Raw genomic sequence first — 17149 nt, forward strand, 5'->3', positions numbered from 1 at the left:
TCATTAATTGTGAAAGTTGGAAAGTGTGGAAAATGAGGCAGGGGTCCGGTAGGAAGAGAAAAGGTAGTTTTGTGCTTCAAGCAGTTGAATGCTGCCCCAAAGAAGTGGGTTTTATCCCTGCTTCTACCACAGAGTTCTTATGTGGTGCTGGGCATATGTCCTAAACCAAAATGTTCCCAGGCAACCACAGTTAGTTCCTTATTTTCTGGGTACCGAACCCTGAGGACCGATTTGTATCAGCAGTGAATGCTCCAACTGCCACTGAGGTCAGTGAGCTTTACTCTGAACGTATAAAATGCTAAGTACACTGAAAAACCAGGCCCAGGGCTTCCCAGATTGAGTACCCAAATCGATGCTTCTGGCAATTTTGGCTTTAATCTCTGTGCCTCCATATCCCATGTGTAAAATGGGGATAATACCACCTGTTGTATGAATTTAGATAAAATAAATAGGTCAAAAGTGTTAACATAACTTCGTCACTGTCCAGCATTAAACGAGGTCTAGAGTTTCGTATACAGAGACCTCAGCCTGTCCAATACTATGGCAAAGCAACCATTACAAATCCTTTTAACTTTTTATTACAGATCGAGAAGGAGGAAAAACAGTTTAAAGCATCTGACATGTAAAGTATTAGGTAAGGCTTTCATTTTAACAACCTTTCTTGTCCCTTTTCCCTTTAGCTGGAGAGAGTTATAAGGGAAAAATAAACCCTTGTCTGACAGTTTCTTAGATGGTATTAAAGATCATAATTGTCCTTTTGGGGAAAAGAGAAGTTAATTGAGATGGACAGGAGCTGCTGCTGCTGCTGTTAGACTGATCCCATTTCATTTCAGATGGTGTTTGGGGACTCTGCTGGAGCTGGTAGGGATGGCCATGTCATCTGGATCCCTGCGTCTGGCCTGATCTGGTCAGGGCATTCCTTAGGATAGGGATGAAGAAGGGAGACGGTGTGGGTGATAGCCGTGATGGTGAAGCTCATTCCAGTAGCCTCTGTCTGTCCCCACCCTCTCCAAGTCTCTTTCTTTAAGGACCAACAAAACGAATGGCAGATTGAACAGCTCACCTCATTATTTTGTCTCCTGATTAGGCCTAATACCTGCCGCACCAATTTTGGTTCATTAATTTCTGGTTCCACATCTCCTGTTTTTAGTAAGCATAATTTTAAGCATAATTATCAATGTGGCCGTTTTTGTTGAAACTAATTTAGTCTGTCTGGTTCTCCTGTGCCTGTTTATAACATTATTGAAAGCAACTTAACAACTGTTAATGGAAAGCAAGTTATTATATGTTATTGTAACATCTTATGAACTTCGATGTACTTTTTACAGTTGAGCTAACAATTAATGAAAATTTGTCGGCCCAGTAACCAGAACATAATCCCTCTTTTTTTTTTATGGACTAATTTTGCCTAGGATTGGATATTTGTTTCTAAAATCATATTTATAAAGAAAAACCTTAACTGTATAAAGGAAAAGGGGTGGGGGGAGTACTTGGTTATATTTTAAGGTTTGCAAATTCCTTATCTCAAAGTTGGTGTTTACAAGTCTTACTTGATTACATATTAAACTTTCCAGATGTTAACAAAGCGAAGAACTTACAACTCACTTTATTTGTAGCTAAACCAAAACGTAGAGCTGCAGCTGTTATATGTCTGTAGGATGTTTTAGAACAAACGAGCTTTTATCACTTTTTTGGCTGTTTGCCCAGAATGGGCAAAGATGGAAAAAACATTCCCCCTTTTTTGCTGCTTGTATAGTTAAAGCTGTACATTTATAAAAACCATGAAAATTTTATGCATTAGTGGTTAAACTTGCTCACTTGTAGCCCTGATGGAATTGTTTTCCTCAAGTGTCTTGTTGTCTCCTTTAAAAAGAATCACAAAATGATGTTCTTTCAGAACCACATTTGCATTCGTGAGTTATTTGCAACACCCAAAGTTGGGCAAAAACAAAACTTAAAAAAAATAAATAATTCAAGTTTGGTGTTGAAAGAGCCCTCTGTTTTGGTGGTTTGAGATTTTTTTTTTTTTTTTACTGTCAATGTGATAGCAGCCTTGTATTAAGTTGGTATTTTGTTAACAAGGGGGATTCCCCAAGATGTTGTTTTAGGAAAAGTTTGCTTTAATGACTTGACTTTCAACAATTTAAAACACTATTTTTACAACTTTTGCTTTTTCTTAAAAATACTTTTAAGTATTATTTACCACAAAGCACCTAACCTCAGAGGAGTGTGTGTGGTGAAGATAAATTCAGTAATGGTTCATAAAGAACTAAGATACCATAGAACAGCCTATGAGGAAATTAATAACTTTGTATTCAGTGCAGGGCTTGGATGGTGTGTAATACATAAGGCCTGGGGCCACACACTGTGAATGACGAGGATAAAAAGAAACGCTGGATAATAACCCATTAATTGAACACTGTTCGTGCTGGGCACTGGAATGAGGCAGGAGTCCTGGGGGGCCAGGGGAAGAGTGTGATCCTGTAATTATAGATTATCATAATGCTCACACACAAGAAGGGGCCAAGTTTAGGTTCCACAGGCAGTCTTAATTCTGGCACTGCCTAACTTCTGAGTACTTGACTTTGCAGCTTTAACCTTCTTTTAATGTAGCTTTTGTGGCTGTTCAGTGCTATATTAAAGAACAGTATCCACAGGTTTCACCTGGATATATGATGAGCATATATGGCTTTGTTCCATCAATTGGTGAACAACTGTAAAGCTTACCATGGCCCAATACCCCAGTTCTGGGCCTACGTTGCCAGGGGCTGGATGCATTTTTGGTCCCCTTCTGGAGCAAGGTAAGGATTTTCCCCCCCTCCCTTGAATATTGAGGTTCCAAGGGAATGTCAGGACAGCCTAATGTAAACTTTTTAAATAGACCCACTTAGCCCAGTTTCTTTAAGGTTTAGTGCATCTGATCAAGTCTTATTAATCTCTCCTCATACGGCCGCCATTCCATGATTAGGGGTATGGAACGGCTGCTATATGAGGAGAGATTATTAAGACTGGGACTTTTCAGCTTGGAAAAGAGACGACTAAGGGGGGATATGATAGAGGTCTATAAAATCGTGACTGGTGTGGAGGAAGTAAATAAGGAAGTGTTATTTATGCCTCATAACACAAGAACTAGGGGTCACTAAATTAAATTAATAGGCAGCAGGTTTAAAACAAACAAAAGAAAGTATTTTTTTCACACAACGCACAGTCAACCAGTGGAACTCCTTGCCAGAGAATGTTGTGAAGGCCAAGACTATAACAGGGTTTAAAAAAAGAACTAAAGTTCATGGAGGATAGATCCATCAATGGCTGTTAGCCAGGATGGACAGGGATGGTGTCCCTAGCCTCTGTTAGCCAGAAGCTGGGAATGAGCGACAGGGGATGGATCACTTGATGATTACCTGTTCTGTTCATTCCCTCTGGGGCACCTGGCATTGGCCCCTCTTAGAAGCCAGGATACTGGGCTAGATGGACCTTTGGTCTGACCCAGTATGGCCATTCTTATGTATGTAAGGGACTGCGTGGGCAAGAGCTGTTCTATGCGATATCCTAGACTTTTCTTCAGCTCTGGACAGGTTCATTAGGAGGTAAAAACAAGAGTTCCTTAGCATTTAGATTTATGCCACTTCAATCACCAGGGACCTTACTAAATGGGCTATCTATCCGTAATTCATACAGTGGGTATGCAGAGGCCTCTTAAAATCTTATTTTTGACTTCAGCTGTCTTGGGTTGCTGATCTGACCATTAACTACAGTCTCTTTAGGGGTGGGGTTTTGTTCACCCCAGTAGTCTATCCCAGCTCAACGCTGCTTTGCTTTCTTCATCCACTTTGCCTGAGAAGACTAGTGTTCTAGTTGACATGACTCAGGTTCTTTCTACAGTGGAAGCTGTACTGTGCAAGATACAGGTGAGTTAAAAGCATAGGTGTGACTTGGAAGGTTCTAGTGCTTTGAAAACCACTTTGGACCTGCTGATAAAGCCATGGTATAGTAGACTAATGTTTGTTATAGGGGTTGGTCCATAGCATCTTTTGTTCACAACTTATGGGGTTTTGCTTTTTTTCTTACCCAGGAGAAAAATCCACATCTTAGCAAAATAGACCTTCTGTCAAAGGTTTCTTCCATGTTTTGTTTTACATTAAAAACTGCATTTGTCTTTAGTGGTTGTATGCTTGCTTGGCAGAAGAATGTTTTGACCATTAAGTTTAAAGGTAAGTAAATCTTATCTGCTACTATGTCAACATTATATAATAGGCTTCTTTTGTAATTATTAGGATAGGGGAACTGTTATATACAAAGGAAAACTTCTTCCCAGTAATTCAGTTCCTCCACAGCCATCTTTTTCATTCTACCTTCTTGTCCACTTCCCTGAGTTATGGCGTGCATAAATGTTTGCTCTGAAAATGTTTGCGCTGGTGAGAAGGTTCATAAAAATTTGGCTGATGGAAAGTGTCTGGCTAGCACAGCATATGTAATAAGATGAGGTACAGATTTTAATAGGAAGAGTCTATTCTCCATCATTCCTTACATTGTCAACAAGTCTTTCCCATGATGGGTGTGGAGGACGGGAGACAAGTATAGACATGTATGCTCTATGATGAAACATGAAATGTTTTTTCTTGTACATTCTTTAATGAAAGGCTTGAATACCCATATAATGCTGTCACTTCCGATTGAGAGAATTCCACTTGAATTCTGAGTAATGCTTCGCATTAACAAAATACTTTACAAAGATTAATTGAATTGATACTGCAGGCACAGAAAACAAGGTATTCAGAATGTTTTTGGCAGTATTTAGCATACTCAAGCTTCATTTCCTGAGGAGTGTTATAACCAGTACACTGGCTGCTTTTATGAACACCAAATTGTGGCATAGACAAGTTTAGCTACAGCATGTGTGTCTTTCTTTGGGCTTGAATCTGCAGGATGCTGAGCAATCAGCCACGTGCTTAACCTGAAGTACATGAACAGTCCCATTGACTTCAATGGAATTATGCATGTGGTTAAGTGCTTTGCTGGATCAGGGCCAGAGTGCTGAATATCTTGCCAGATCAAGTCCTGTATCAGCATCACATCCTTGTTCTTTTACTGTGCAAGATAGTGATGAAAGGTGTATTACTGGTCCAATGAGAGCCCCGCCCTATTTTGAAATATATTAGGATTTTATGAGACATATTGTGAAACGTTGCTTTCATATGGAGAAAGTATGATCTCATGTCTCCTACGCTGGGAACAGTCCCTGTCCTCGTCCACCACACATGCCCTTTCTCCTCCTTCACAGCTTCTCTTCAAGCAATCCCACCTCCCTCTTCTACTTATAATCCCACACCTTCCCTTCTATGACCTGTTAACCAGTCTTGTTTTGTTTAGATTTTAAACTTATTTGGGGATCAGAACATGTCTTACTCTATTTGTAAAGGGGTGTGTAGACTTAGTGCTATGTAAATTATTTTAAACTTAGGCCTGGTCTATACAGTTTTTGTACCAGTATTAACTGTTGAGTGTGGGGTTTTTTTTACCTGATATAGTTATGTATCCACCATAGAGGTTGTAGTCGTAAAAAGGTACAGTGATATATCCCCTTATTCCCCTTCCCCTGTGAAAATCAGCTATACAGATATAAGCACTTTTAAATCAATACAACTGTGTCCACTCTAGGAGGTATTGTATTACTTTACCTATACTGGTGCAGTTAAAGCAGTACAACTTCTGTCTGTAGACAAGGGCTGAGAGGTGACTGAGGCCTGATCTACACTACACAGTTAGGTTGACGTAAGGCAGCTTACATCAACCTAATTGTCAGTGTCTACAGTACAGCCTTGCTCCTGCCGATGTAAGTGCCTTACTACTAGACCTCCACGAGAGGCGTAGGGCTTATGTCGGTGTAGTTAGGATGACACAGTGTCTGTGTAGACACTGCGCTACTTGGGCTGTTGGCTGTCTTGTCAATCTCACAGCAGGAGCTGTGAGATTGACAAGAAAGCCTAGCAGCTAGAGCCCAGCTGCCTCCCACTTCCCTGGAGAGCTGGGCAGCTGGACCCTGCTCTTGGCTGGGAGCAGGGAGGAGAAGCCCAGGCAGCTTCTCTCCCCTTCACTCTCCTGCTCCCAGCTGGGAACCTTGGCTGTCTTGTCAATTTCATGACTCTGTCTTGAAGCTGTGAAACTGACAAGGCTGCATGGCTCCTGGCAGGGATCAGGCAGGAGAGCCCACTGGGAGCCTGTGGGGAGCCAGGCTCCTGGCAGGGAGCTGCCAGTGGACCTGAGACACAGGGCTCTCAGCTCCCCACACTGTCCCTTTTAGGTTAGTGGAAGTGCTCCTAGTGAGGATGCGCACCACAGATCCAAGGACAGTGTGTGGACATGCACCACTGCAGCAATTACTGTGGTGGCTGTAAGTTGACCTACTATAGGTTGACTTATGTTTCTAGTATAGACATGCCCTACATAAGTACTGTTCAAAAAAGAGTGGAATTAATATCTGGTGCATGTAAACACGTCCCCCCCCTTAAAGATCTCTTCCTATTTAAAATGTATTTCTGCTTGTCTTTCCTATTTTGCTCTGTCAAATCTTAAGTCATTCTTAGATGAAGATTTGTCTGTTTTCTCTTTACTTACCAAACGAGCCAGAACCCAGCTCCCACATAGAAATGATACTCTCATGGGCAAAAAAGTTTGTGCACATAAATCAGACAAATGCTGGATCCAATTCTGCTTCTCTTGAACTCACTTGCAAACCTCCCACTGCCTTTCAATAAGAGAAGCAGGCTATGGCTATGACTACAGCTACTTTTGCCTATGCAAATATTTTATTTTACAAATGATTGTTGCACAAGTGCAAACTACAATGGCCATATAGCCCCTAATGTCAAATAAAAAGTTCTGTAGAGTTTGCTTTTATTAGACAATAATTGAGGCTCCTTCATGCATTGAACTGAAGAATATTGGCCTTGTAGCTGCTGTTGTGGTAGTGATGGTGGCAGGCCAGACAGATACACCCACTGAACTGCCATTTCAGACTAATTCACAGAAGCCGGTGGCTTTATCTATATAAAACCTAAACAATTTATGTATTAGCCATCTGAAATATCCTTGGTGCAAATGAGCTCCCAATATTGAATTTTTTTAAAAAAAATCAAGATTTAACTTGGGGAAAACGTGAAGGTTTGTCTAAGTAAGTAGTTAGTGTACTGAAAGCAATTGCATGGAACTTGTCAATGTATTAGATTAGGATAGACTAGGCTACATGCCTTTTTGTTTCATAAATAGAGAAGTGTTTGAATGAAATAGCCCGGTGTACAGCCTTTTAGTAGCTTTCATTAAGGTAAAACAAACCAAATGTCTTGTCTAGAGAGCAATTCTGTATAAAGTAATAAAACCTAGAATTGAAACGTGATTCTTGAAATGGTAAGGCAGCTAAGGAAACGGTTTCTCTTTTTTTATCTTGTGAGCTTTGCACAGTAGATTAGGCAGTAACACCACCTAGTGGAATAGAAGTGAAACTTCAGTTACACTTTATCACTTTTGAGTTGTCCTCACCTTTACAGATAACTTTGGTGCATTAAGTGGCACCAAATGGTCAAAATAAGATTGGGAGAACATTATGCTAGATGCTGTAAACAGCTCCTGTGTCAAAGTTTATTCAATCTTCATAGACAAAACAAAAGGTAGGAAGGGCTGAGGCAAAGGTGTGGTGACTTTCCCTATGTCAGATAACAAAGCGAGTATTAGAACGTTACTGTTCTGTTCCACGTGTGATACTGATATTGTATATGCACAGCATGAGGATTTACTACCTTAGTCTAGTTACAGGAACTATAAATGAGAGCACTATATAAATGAAGGTTACATTTCAAAGCTGCCTCTCTCTCAAGGCCTTTTGGCAGAGACAAATCATCCCTAATGATACTATATGAAGATCTGAGCCCATTTAACAGTATGTGTTAGTGAATTTAGTCTAGGGTCCTGTCCATTAGCCATTGCTCTGTCTCAGTTCAGTTGTTGACTAGTTATAGCTAAAACCGGAACCCACAGAACTTGACTCTATATTTCTGGTAGTGTCTGTGACTAAGGATAAACACTTTTTGGGGATGTGGGGTTATCAATATTAACATAGGACAGAGGGATTCTCAAACTTGTTTTCATACGGTGAACCATCCTAAAAGATAGGAATTGGGCTTGTATTCTTTTATATAAAAAACTAAACAAATTTGCTGGTCTTCTTTAAACTCAGGTCTTGTTCAGTCTGAAATACTCTCTGGGGACTACAGAACTAGTGAAATGATATCACAAGAGAATGAAAGTTAAGCAAATGAGATGGGAAGAGGGTAATCAATGTTTACATTGGTTAGCTCCAGTTTTTGAATTAAATAGATGTTCTCTGTCTGTACACAGCATCTAATGACCACTTTGGATAAAGGACTCATTCAGTATCCCAGCACCTTCAGTTAAAGTGAGATCTCACAAGACACCGAAACTGACCTGCAGCAAAGTCTGGAAAGACTAGACTTGATATGTCTAAGGTAAGTGTGTGGGTTCTCCCCCTCTCGCTTTAAAATATCATCAGGCTGCCTTTACACAAAGGAATTTTTTAAAAAGTCTACAACACTAACTCTTCAAAAAAAATCCTTGTGGGTCCTCTTTGATAGAGAACTGTGTGGCCCCCTCCCCTATCCTGCCTGATCACATAGTATGCCTGAGCTACCAGCAGCAATTGTTTATTAAGGAAAATAATGCATTTTTAGGTGCCTTCATGCAGTTTATCAGCTAAGAATAAGGAGACTCAGCAGTCCACCATCCACTGGTCTGCAACTGCCTATGTTAATATACTATATTGTGAATTCATGGCAGAGCTGAGGGCCTTGTTCACCACTCTGTGTGATGGTGACTTCAGTAAAATGAACTTTTTACAAGCAAGATGGTATTTGAAGATGCTACTTCTAATACAATGTGACTGATCTGTTCCAAATGCATTATTGATAGTGTATGCACAGTGTCTGGATTTACTACCTCAGAGTAGTTAGAGACTATAAATAACTTTCTCCATTTATAAAGTGCTCTTTCATCTCAAAGCTTCCCACCCCCTCCCAGGCCATCCCTAATGATATGATATATGAACATCTTAGCCCTTTTGGCAGTAGTTTTTTCTTCCTTTGTCTGCAGACAGTCTGAAATCATGGACCTGAGGAGTGAACCAGCATCGTCTATGTAAGTATATGGCTCTTGTTGCTGTAGCATCTATGAGTCTCCCAATACATCTGCTGAAATGGGAAAGATTTTTATTCACTTGACAGAGGAGGGAAACTTGATGTGTAATAGAGTAAGTGACACAGGTCACAAAGAAGTCTGTGGCTGAGCCAGGAATTGAACCCAGCTCTTTGACTCTTTCTCCAATACCATAGCCACTAAACTGTGCCCCCTACATCCTTTTATACTGGCTTCATATGTGGGTTAATATCCATTAAGATGAATTTGCCAACAATTTAAATGTCAGTATTAACTTTCTCTGAGCTTTTGCAGAAACATTCCACAGTCAAACTGCTGCTCTCCTGGGTTCCCAGCTTCCCTATCCTGAAAACTTGATGCACATACATCTTCAATATGCCAAACTGTTAATGTAACACTTAAATTTAGTACCAAAAGAGAAGCATTACTGTTATGATTGTATTTTTTTTTTTTTTTTTTAGAACTCCCTGAAGTTCCCACAAGACTTCCAGTGTGCTGCAAAAGACTGCCCCAGAATCCAGGGACGTAGATCCAGCTTGCTGCAGAGTACACCACGGCTGCTTTTGTTTACTTACATGCAAAATTCAGGTACTTGCAGTGGGTCTCTTTGTTATGACAAAAAGGATCTGCTACACTTTGGTGCTGCTAGAAAAAAAGTTCAAATTCTGCCTAGTGTAAGCATTTGCAAAGTCAGGAAACTATTGTTGCCAGAGTATGTGAGAAGGCAATAAAATCCTAAAGTGAAATAAGTGTGTACCAGGAAAACCCCTAACATTTGGAACTATTTATTAGAACCAAAAAATTAAGTCTGTCTTTACTGACTTTAATGGGAACAGTATTAGACCACGGCTTGAGTGCCTTTGCAATTTCTGCAATGCAGTATAAATACCTAGATGGTGCTATACAGCAACATGAATGGAGGCTGCTGGCAGCTGACAGTAATTTTCAGTCACTGCTTCCCTAGAACTAGACTGAAACTGGTACCAGAGATGAAAGACTCATCACAACCAAATTTCTGGTGTCTTTACAAAACTCTTCCATACTTGAAACTAATAACCAGTGACAGTGAGCCCAGTTTAGTTCCCTCTCCCATCACACCTAAAGTCCAGTTCAGGTACTGGCATACAAAAACTTCCACAGCTCCAGTCCCTTGTACTGTCAATAGCTGTATGAGACGGTTTGCACACTACCAGTGGAACAAAGCCCCTTAATTGTGTTTTCAGCCCACATGCTGAACCAAATCCTTAACTGAGTATATGACAAAGAATGAACATTAACACACAGATAGTAATGATATTTAATAAACATTTGTTTACATTTTTAAAAAAGTTGCTGGTGTAATTCATAATGTACACTGAATTGGAATGGCAACAAATTGTTCATATAAATTCCCATCTATCTCTGTGAAGAAATCTCAGCTCTAGTTCCCAGTTGAATTTAGTCTAGAAGTGTCATTTTGTAGTACCCCCACTTGATCAAGGGAGCTTTCAACTCTTTGCAACCACTTTAAACAACAACATTACCTGATCTTCAAATTCATGTGACATGCTAAAACATTTCTTAAAAGGCACATAATTTTTTGCAGGTTTCTGAAGTTTCTCCTCTACACTTTGAGGACTAGTTGCTTTCCTTTCACAGTGTTTGGGAAGAGAGAGTTCCAAAATTCTCTTAAATTGTCAGGACAAGCTCTGCAGGTGAGATTTATCATCATGTTCTTGTCTTGTGTGAATGCATTAACAATCTAATCAACAGAACACTTAAAGCAAACTGCCTTTTAATCTTCCAAACGCTGCCTTTAATATCAATCGGTGATCTAGCTTTTTTAAAGCAATAACTGTCTTAATATATTTGAGTTAGATGGTCACAGAAATACACAACTAATATGTAAATAAATAATGTTGCTTCCAGCATCATATGTGACCTTTGATTAAAAACAGTCCTTGGAGTTTCAAAAAGATAAATACTCAGACCAGAGTTGTATTGCAAATTTTTCTTAAGTTAAAAGTTATGAATATTCCAGTTGGTAAATAAGGATTAATATTCAGACTATACTGAATTTGATTTCTGATTAATATAGTTAAGGTTTCAGAATTAGAAACTTTTTTTTATAGGAAGTAGACCAAATTTACTATTGTATTGAAGACACACTAGTAAATATAAAGTGAGTCATTTACGAAAGAAAAGACTGACAGTAGCAGTCACATCCAGGGTAATTTTTGTTGTACTTATTACTGCCCTTCCCTTCTTTCACTGTAGTTTCTATGGGCCAAAGAGATGGGACCAGTTGTAGATAGACTTCTGTATCCTTGATTATCCACACATGGATGTAAGTCAATGGAGGCAGACCATTGCACTCTGCCTCACTTACATACAGAGCCAGTTCATCTCCACAAACTATCAAGACTTCAGTAGTGACCCTGTGTAATTGCTGAAGCCTTCCCCTCCTCACCCCAATCATGTGCAAAGTTAGCCTAGCTCACCAATACTATTGCACTCCCATGGTAAACATTTTAGTGAAGTGTCTTAAGAGGGCTGCAGTCTTGCATATAGGCTGTTCGAGATCAGGACTGGCATGTGTACACATGCTTATAGCTCTGCAGCTGGTTACACAGAAGTAGTTCAGTGTGTAACACTTCTTTTCTTTAACAGTGCCATGATGTGTGAGATAGGGATGAATGCATTTCATCAAGGGCACTTTTCCGGAGATGGACCAGCTGCCTGAACAACATGCTTCATTGTGGTACAGGTAGAAGTTGAGCCAAAATTAGCCCTAGATAGTTTGCCTCTGCAGCAGTAGATATTCAGATTTACACAAGGGACCATATAATGATCCCAACCAGAAAAGGAACAGGCCCCCACGCAAGCCCACTTGAACAATGTTATTGCAAACTGGATATTTACTTGCAAATTTTTCATGGAGTTGATTAAACATCACAATGTAAAACTAGTTTTTTCCTCCGTTATAGTATACTTTACATGAATAGCAAAAAGAATAGATTAGATAATTGAGAACATTGAAATGTTCTGTGAATTATATTTAAGAAATGTAACCCATAGTCAAACAGGCACTCTTTAAAGCCCCTCCCAAAAGATTTATACCTGAGTGCAGAATTTCCTACATATTACTAGGTAAACTAGATACTCTGAAAGTGAGCGCTAAGTTAGAAACTGTACACAAATAGCATAGGAAAAGGTTAGTTAAACACTATGTGGAGTTAGTCACCAAATGGAAGGAATGACTGTCTGATGAAGTATATGTCAAGCTTCCTTTAGTTGAGCAACTGACAGATCTCTTTATGGACACAGCATAGGAAATCAACATAAGAAGCTCCTCCATAAAGACTTTTGTCTTCCACCAGGTATTGTCGGAAAAGCATTTCTGCTTGTTCTCGTTGCTTTGCTATTAGCAGCTGAAATGAGAAATACTGATTATTCAGGATACAGCAAGGGTTTGTTGATACTGTATTTTCAGAGAAATAGTTTTATGTGCTTTAGCTGAGCACTGCCAAGTATACTACTTCACTTCAGCAGTGTCTGTAACTCATGGAGATCTAGCTAGCAGCAGCACAAGCACATATGTACACTGGGAAGTCAGGCTGCCATAGTGCAGCCCATACTGCTATTTTAAGTGAGCTAACTTAAAATCAGTTAGCATGGGTATGTCTACATGAGCTTCAGTTTGCATGTAACAAAGAACCCTCAGTGACTAGGTATGACAGTACTGCAGACACTCTGGATGCATGTGTAAATATTTTGGAACAGCTTAAGCCCCTGTCTTTGAAAATCTTGCCCTAAATAACCAGCATCTATGTTCAATTCAAAAGCAAGCCCATAATCAAACATCACCCTGATTTAATTTCTGTAAGTGAACTGTGCTACGTACCTTGAAGCTTTTACTACTTTATGGTGGCATAAAATAAGCGTGCAGTATTTGCCTTACTCTGCTCCTATTTAAATCAATAGCCAGGGACTTCTGTGGAAGCAGAGTTAAGCCTGCCCTTTGGGAGATGGCTGCAATTTCTTATCCAGCAAGAAAAAATAAATTGAACATATTTGGGCCCTGATTTGACAAAGGAATCTGCCTGGCTAGGCCTTTCCACTGATACAGAGCCTGCTGAAGTCAAAAGCCCATGTAGCAATAAAGGTTTCTGAACAGGTGTCCCTTTATTACAGGTTATAAATTTCCAATCAAAGCCAGCATTGCACAAATATTGTTTATGGACAAGAGGAATCTGACTTGATGAGTTACTTGGAAAAACTAATTCATTTTCTCTCCTACCTTCATGGAGTAAGGTCTGTTGCTCTGGATGTAATCCATTATTGATCTGAGCTTCTTAGAATAGGGATTGTCCACTTCAGGGAGTAGTGTCTAATAACAGAATTAAGAGGTGATGAAATGGTTACATGGCTATACATGATTCTATACATATCTATCATTAGTAGTCAATGCTAACATTAGCGACTAAACATTAAGAGTGCTGTGTATATTTTGTGTAGGAGAGGCTTTCCAAGATCCCACAAAATTATACTGGCAGCTGGTGAAAGGCATAACCAGTTCCCATTTCAAACAGGAAGATGTACCAGTGGCCAGAGATGAATAACTGTATGCCTGCAATGAAATATCAGTTTTCCAATGGGAAAAACCAACAGGTGCTCCTAAGACAACACAATACAAAGCAACTGAATTAGAGCCTTAATCACTATTTGGTTAGAAATCAATTTTATCAAATGTATTCATAAGTGTTTGTGAACTGTCCAGTGGCTGCTGGTAACCTAAATCACATAGTATTCTCTCTCTGCCCTCAGTGGGTGACCAGCACAGAGAGAGAGAATCTTAAACTACCTACGCTCTTCTTTCAATCCAAAGTTAGTTGTGTAACTGTTATTTGTTTGGAATGGCTTCCCACTTATATAGAAATCAAGTTTTCTGCAGCCCAGTCCCCTCTCGCCCACAATATACTCACAGCCTCGGTGCTGAGATGTGCAAAGGATGGCACATTAAAGATCCCTTGAATAAGCTCTGGTGGGGCGCTGACTCCCAGCCACAAGAACATATTTAGCCCGTTTGCCAAGAAGAATACCCCTCCTTCAGACAGACGTTCCTCTGAGCAACGGACAGCAGTGGGGAAAGCATCACTCTTTACATCCATAGTGTGCTGCATGACAAGGGGAAAAAAGAATGTCACAAGGAAGCTTCAAGGTCTATTGCTAATGGGGAGTTATACTCTGAAAAAGTGTAAAAAGGGCATTTTAGGGTCATAACACATTTATTACATCTCAATTACTCCTTTCCAAATTTGCTCAATTCATAAGTTTTTGAAGTCAGGCTGTGTTCTTTCTAGCTCACACATCACCTCCCCTAAGATTCTGCATGCCAAAGGGTTTGCTAAATTATACCTGTACTACATCGATGCGCATTAGTGTAACTGACTGTCTAATCAAACACAATTGGGTTGCACAGTTTGGATTGGAATTTAGTTAACAATCCTGTGAATGATTTGCAAGCAAGAAGAGTACCCAGCTCACTCTCTCATAGTTGTACTGCCTCTGCAGGGCTGACAGTGGTAAAAACTTATTGTCACTGACGCAAGCAGGCACTACTTTGAATGCACATAGTAAGCAAATCTTGCTGGGTAAGAAATCACTTTTTCTAATGCAGCTACTTTTCAGAGTAGAGCTGCCCGTTACATAAAAATAATCTAGTCAATTTCAGCTTAGACAGGGGTAGGTAGTACAGCTTCTATTCTTATGGTTTTGAAATGCATCTTTAAAGAGAGATTCTCTCCTCTTGCTGTTTCAGGGACACAATAGGGGGACACTGACTGAGTTTCTATTAAGATGACTACACAAAGTGCTTTCAGATTCAAAGTGAAAAGAGAAAAAACGTCTTATAAATTGTTAATATAATTATTTTCTATTAAGCCACTGAGCTACCCTTACTAATCATTAATTCTTTCTGAAAGACAACTACCTGTCCTGTGCATAAGTGGAATGATAGTCATCTTTCACTGCCTCTAATTCAGGATTTTTTTAAAATTCCAATAAAGCTGTTAATGAACCATGACATTTAGAAGAAATAATTAGCATGAAGGAAACAATCTATTGAGCGGAGTAAGAGCATCTACTCTAGACATTTGGGCCAAAGTGATTGTATCTGTGCATATACAGATAGCACTGAGGAAGTGAGACTGAAGTTTATAGCTATGTAGTTATTTCTTCTGGTCAGTAACTTTCTCAAGACATTTTCATCTGACTGACTGAAATTTTAATCTGCTTGATCAGCTGAAGACTAGACAAAGGCAAGAAAGTACCTCTACAAAATGGGATCACCCAATATATAAAGAACCCTCTGCATGTGTGCACATATGCATGGTCAGACAATTTAATTCAGCATGTCTGAGCCACTTATCACTTCTACTGAAAAACCTGTAAAAATAGTGTTTCCCCACTAGAAAAGACTCACTTCAAATGTATACTCACAATTGGCAGAAGCTGTGGATAGAAAAACAACTGGGTGTCAGCAACATCCATAGACATGACCAACTGCCTATGATAAGCTCTTTCATCTGTTGGAATTTCTGGTCTGCCAACTAGCACGCAACTTTTTAATAAACAATTAATATAAACTGGTAGCACCTTCATCGCATCGGGAAGGATAAGCTGAAAGACAAATCTTGTTATTTAATATACTCAATCTACTATTGGATTTATAAGCTTCTTCTACATATACTATCTTTTACCATTTATTTTTTTAAGATGTCATTTATGAAATATAATTTTTGTGCTATTCTAGCTGACTCCGGACTATTTGAAGCAGCTGCTTGCAAAGAAGTATTTGGGATCAGTAAATAAGCACTAACAAAATGCAGAAGAAGTTACTTCAGCTTCCCCCCCCCCCCCCATAATTTTGTAAGTGAAGGATGTAGAACAGTATTACATTAATCAAACAGGCCAGAAGGTGAGTGGGTAATATGAGCAGGATGTTATTCTAATGTGCACTTGGTCACAGAATGCAGTATTCGGTATACTTGTATGAAAATGTGATGCTCAGAATAAAACATCAGCCTGTTGTAAATCAGTTTAAAACGCCAGCGTGGTTACAAACACTCTTAATGTATAAATGGGCACTGAGTTACCTAACCTGAATAAATGCTTTAAATAAACCAACAATTATAAACTTATTACTGAGTGTAATCAGCAGTCAGTTAAATTGCTAGGTTCCACCTCAAGGAAGGAAACAAAGATATGTTAATTATGTAACCCTGAGATGAAGTATAATATAATACCCAGTTTTAGATGGGAAAACTGAGGCACAGTCCTATTAAGTGACTTGCCTAAGGTCACCCATGTCTCGAATTCCCAGTTCTGTGCCATCTCCACTGGACCACGCTGTAGAGGCATAGATATCCTGAAGCTACTATTATACAGAAAAAGCATTTAAAGCAAACAAACTGCCTCACATGTCCTGCCTAATCACTACTGATTAGGTAGTGATTAGTGATTCACACACCCTGATTAGGCCTCAACTGGAGTATTGTGTCCAGTTCGGGGCGCCACATTTCAGGAAAGATGTGGACAAATTGGAGAAAGTCCAGAAAAGAGCAACAAAAATGATTAAAGGTCTATAAAACATGACCTATGAGGGAAGATTGAAAAAAAAAAATGGGTTTGTTTAGTCTGAAAAAGAGGACTGAGAGGGGACATCAAAGGTTCAAGTACATAAAAGGTTGTTATGAGGAGGAGGGAGAAGAATTGTTCTTAACCTCTGAGGATAGGACAAGAAGCAATGGGCTTAAATTGCAGCAAGGGCAGTTTAGGTTGGACATTAGGAAAAACTTCCTAACTGTCAGAGTGGTTAAGCACTGGAATAACTTGCCTAGGGAGACTGTGGAATCGGCATCATTGGGGAATTTTAAGAGCAAGTTGG

General features: G+C 39.5%; 1 protein-coding gene and 1 long non-coding RNA gene across 2 annotated transcripts in view; one reads left to right on the forward strand and one right to left on the reverse strand.

The window, feature by feature from the left end:
• Nucleotides 1-7836: 7836 nt before the first annotated feature.
• On the forward strand, nucleotides 7837-11487 carry LOC113406009. Its single transcript, XR_003369613.2, has 4 exons — nucleotides 7837-8519; nucleotides 9160-9204; nucleotides 9684-9810; nucleotides 10808-11487. It is a non-coding gene; the product is annotated as an uncharacterized LOC113406009 (long non-coding RNA).
• Nucleotides 11488-12464: 977 nt separating this feature from the next.
• The window catches only part of SEC24D (SEC24 homolog D, COPII coat complex component), an 89819-nt gene continuing 85134 nt past the window's right edge, over nucleotides 12465-17149 (reverse strand). Inside the window, exons 20-23 of the mRNA XM_026647797.2 lie at nucleotides 15703-15882; nucleotides 14187-14378; nucleotides 13502-13591; nucleotides 12465-12632 (exon numbers count right to left, since the gene is read on the reverse strand). Coding sequence (XP_026503582.1) covers nucleotides 12492-12632; nucleotides 13502-13591; nucleotides 14187-14378; nucleotides 15703-15882 — 603 coding nt within the window. The 3' untranslated portion in view covers nucleotides 12465-12491. The remainder of the gene's footprint in view (nucleotides 12633-13501; nucleotides 13592-14186; nucleotides 14379-15702; nucleotides 15883-17149) is intronic.

Source organism: Terrapene carolina, unplaced genomic scaffold (genome assembly GCF_002925995.2).
Source record: "Terrapene carolina triunguis isolate 2854851 unplaced genomic scaffold, T_m_triunguis-2.0 Scaffold66, whole genome shotgun sequence".
Lineage (NCBI taxonomy): Eukaryota > Metazoa > Chordata > Testudines > Emydidae > Terrapene > Terrapene triunguis.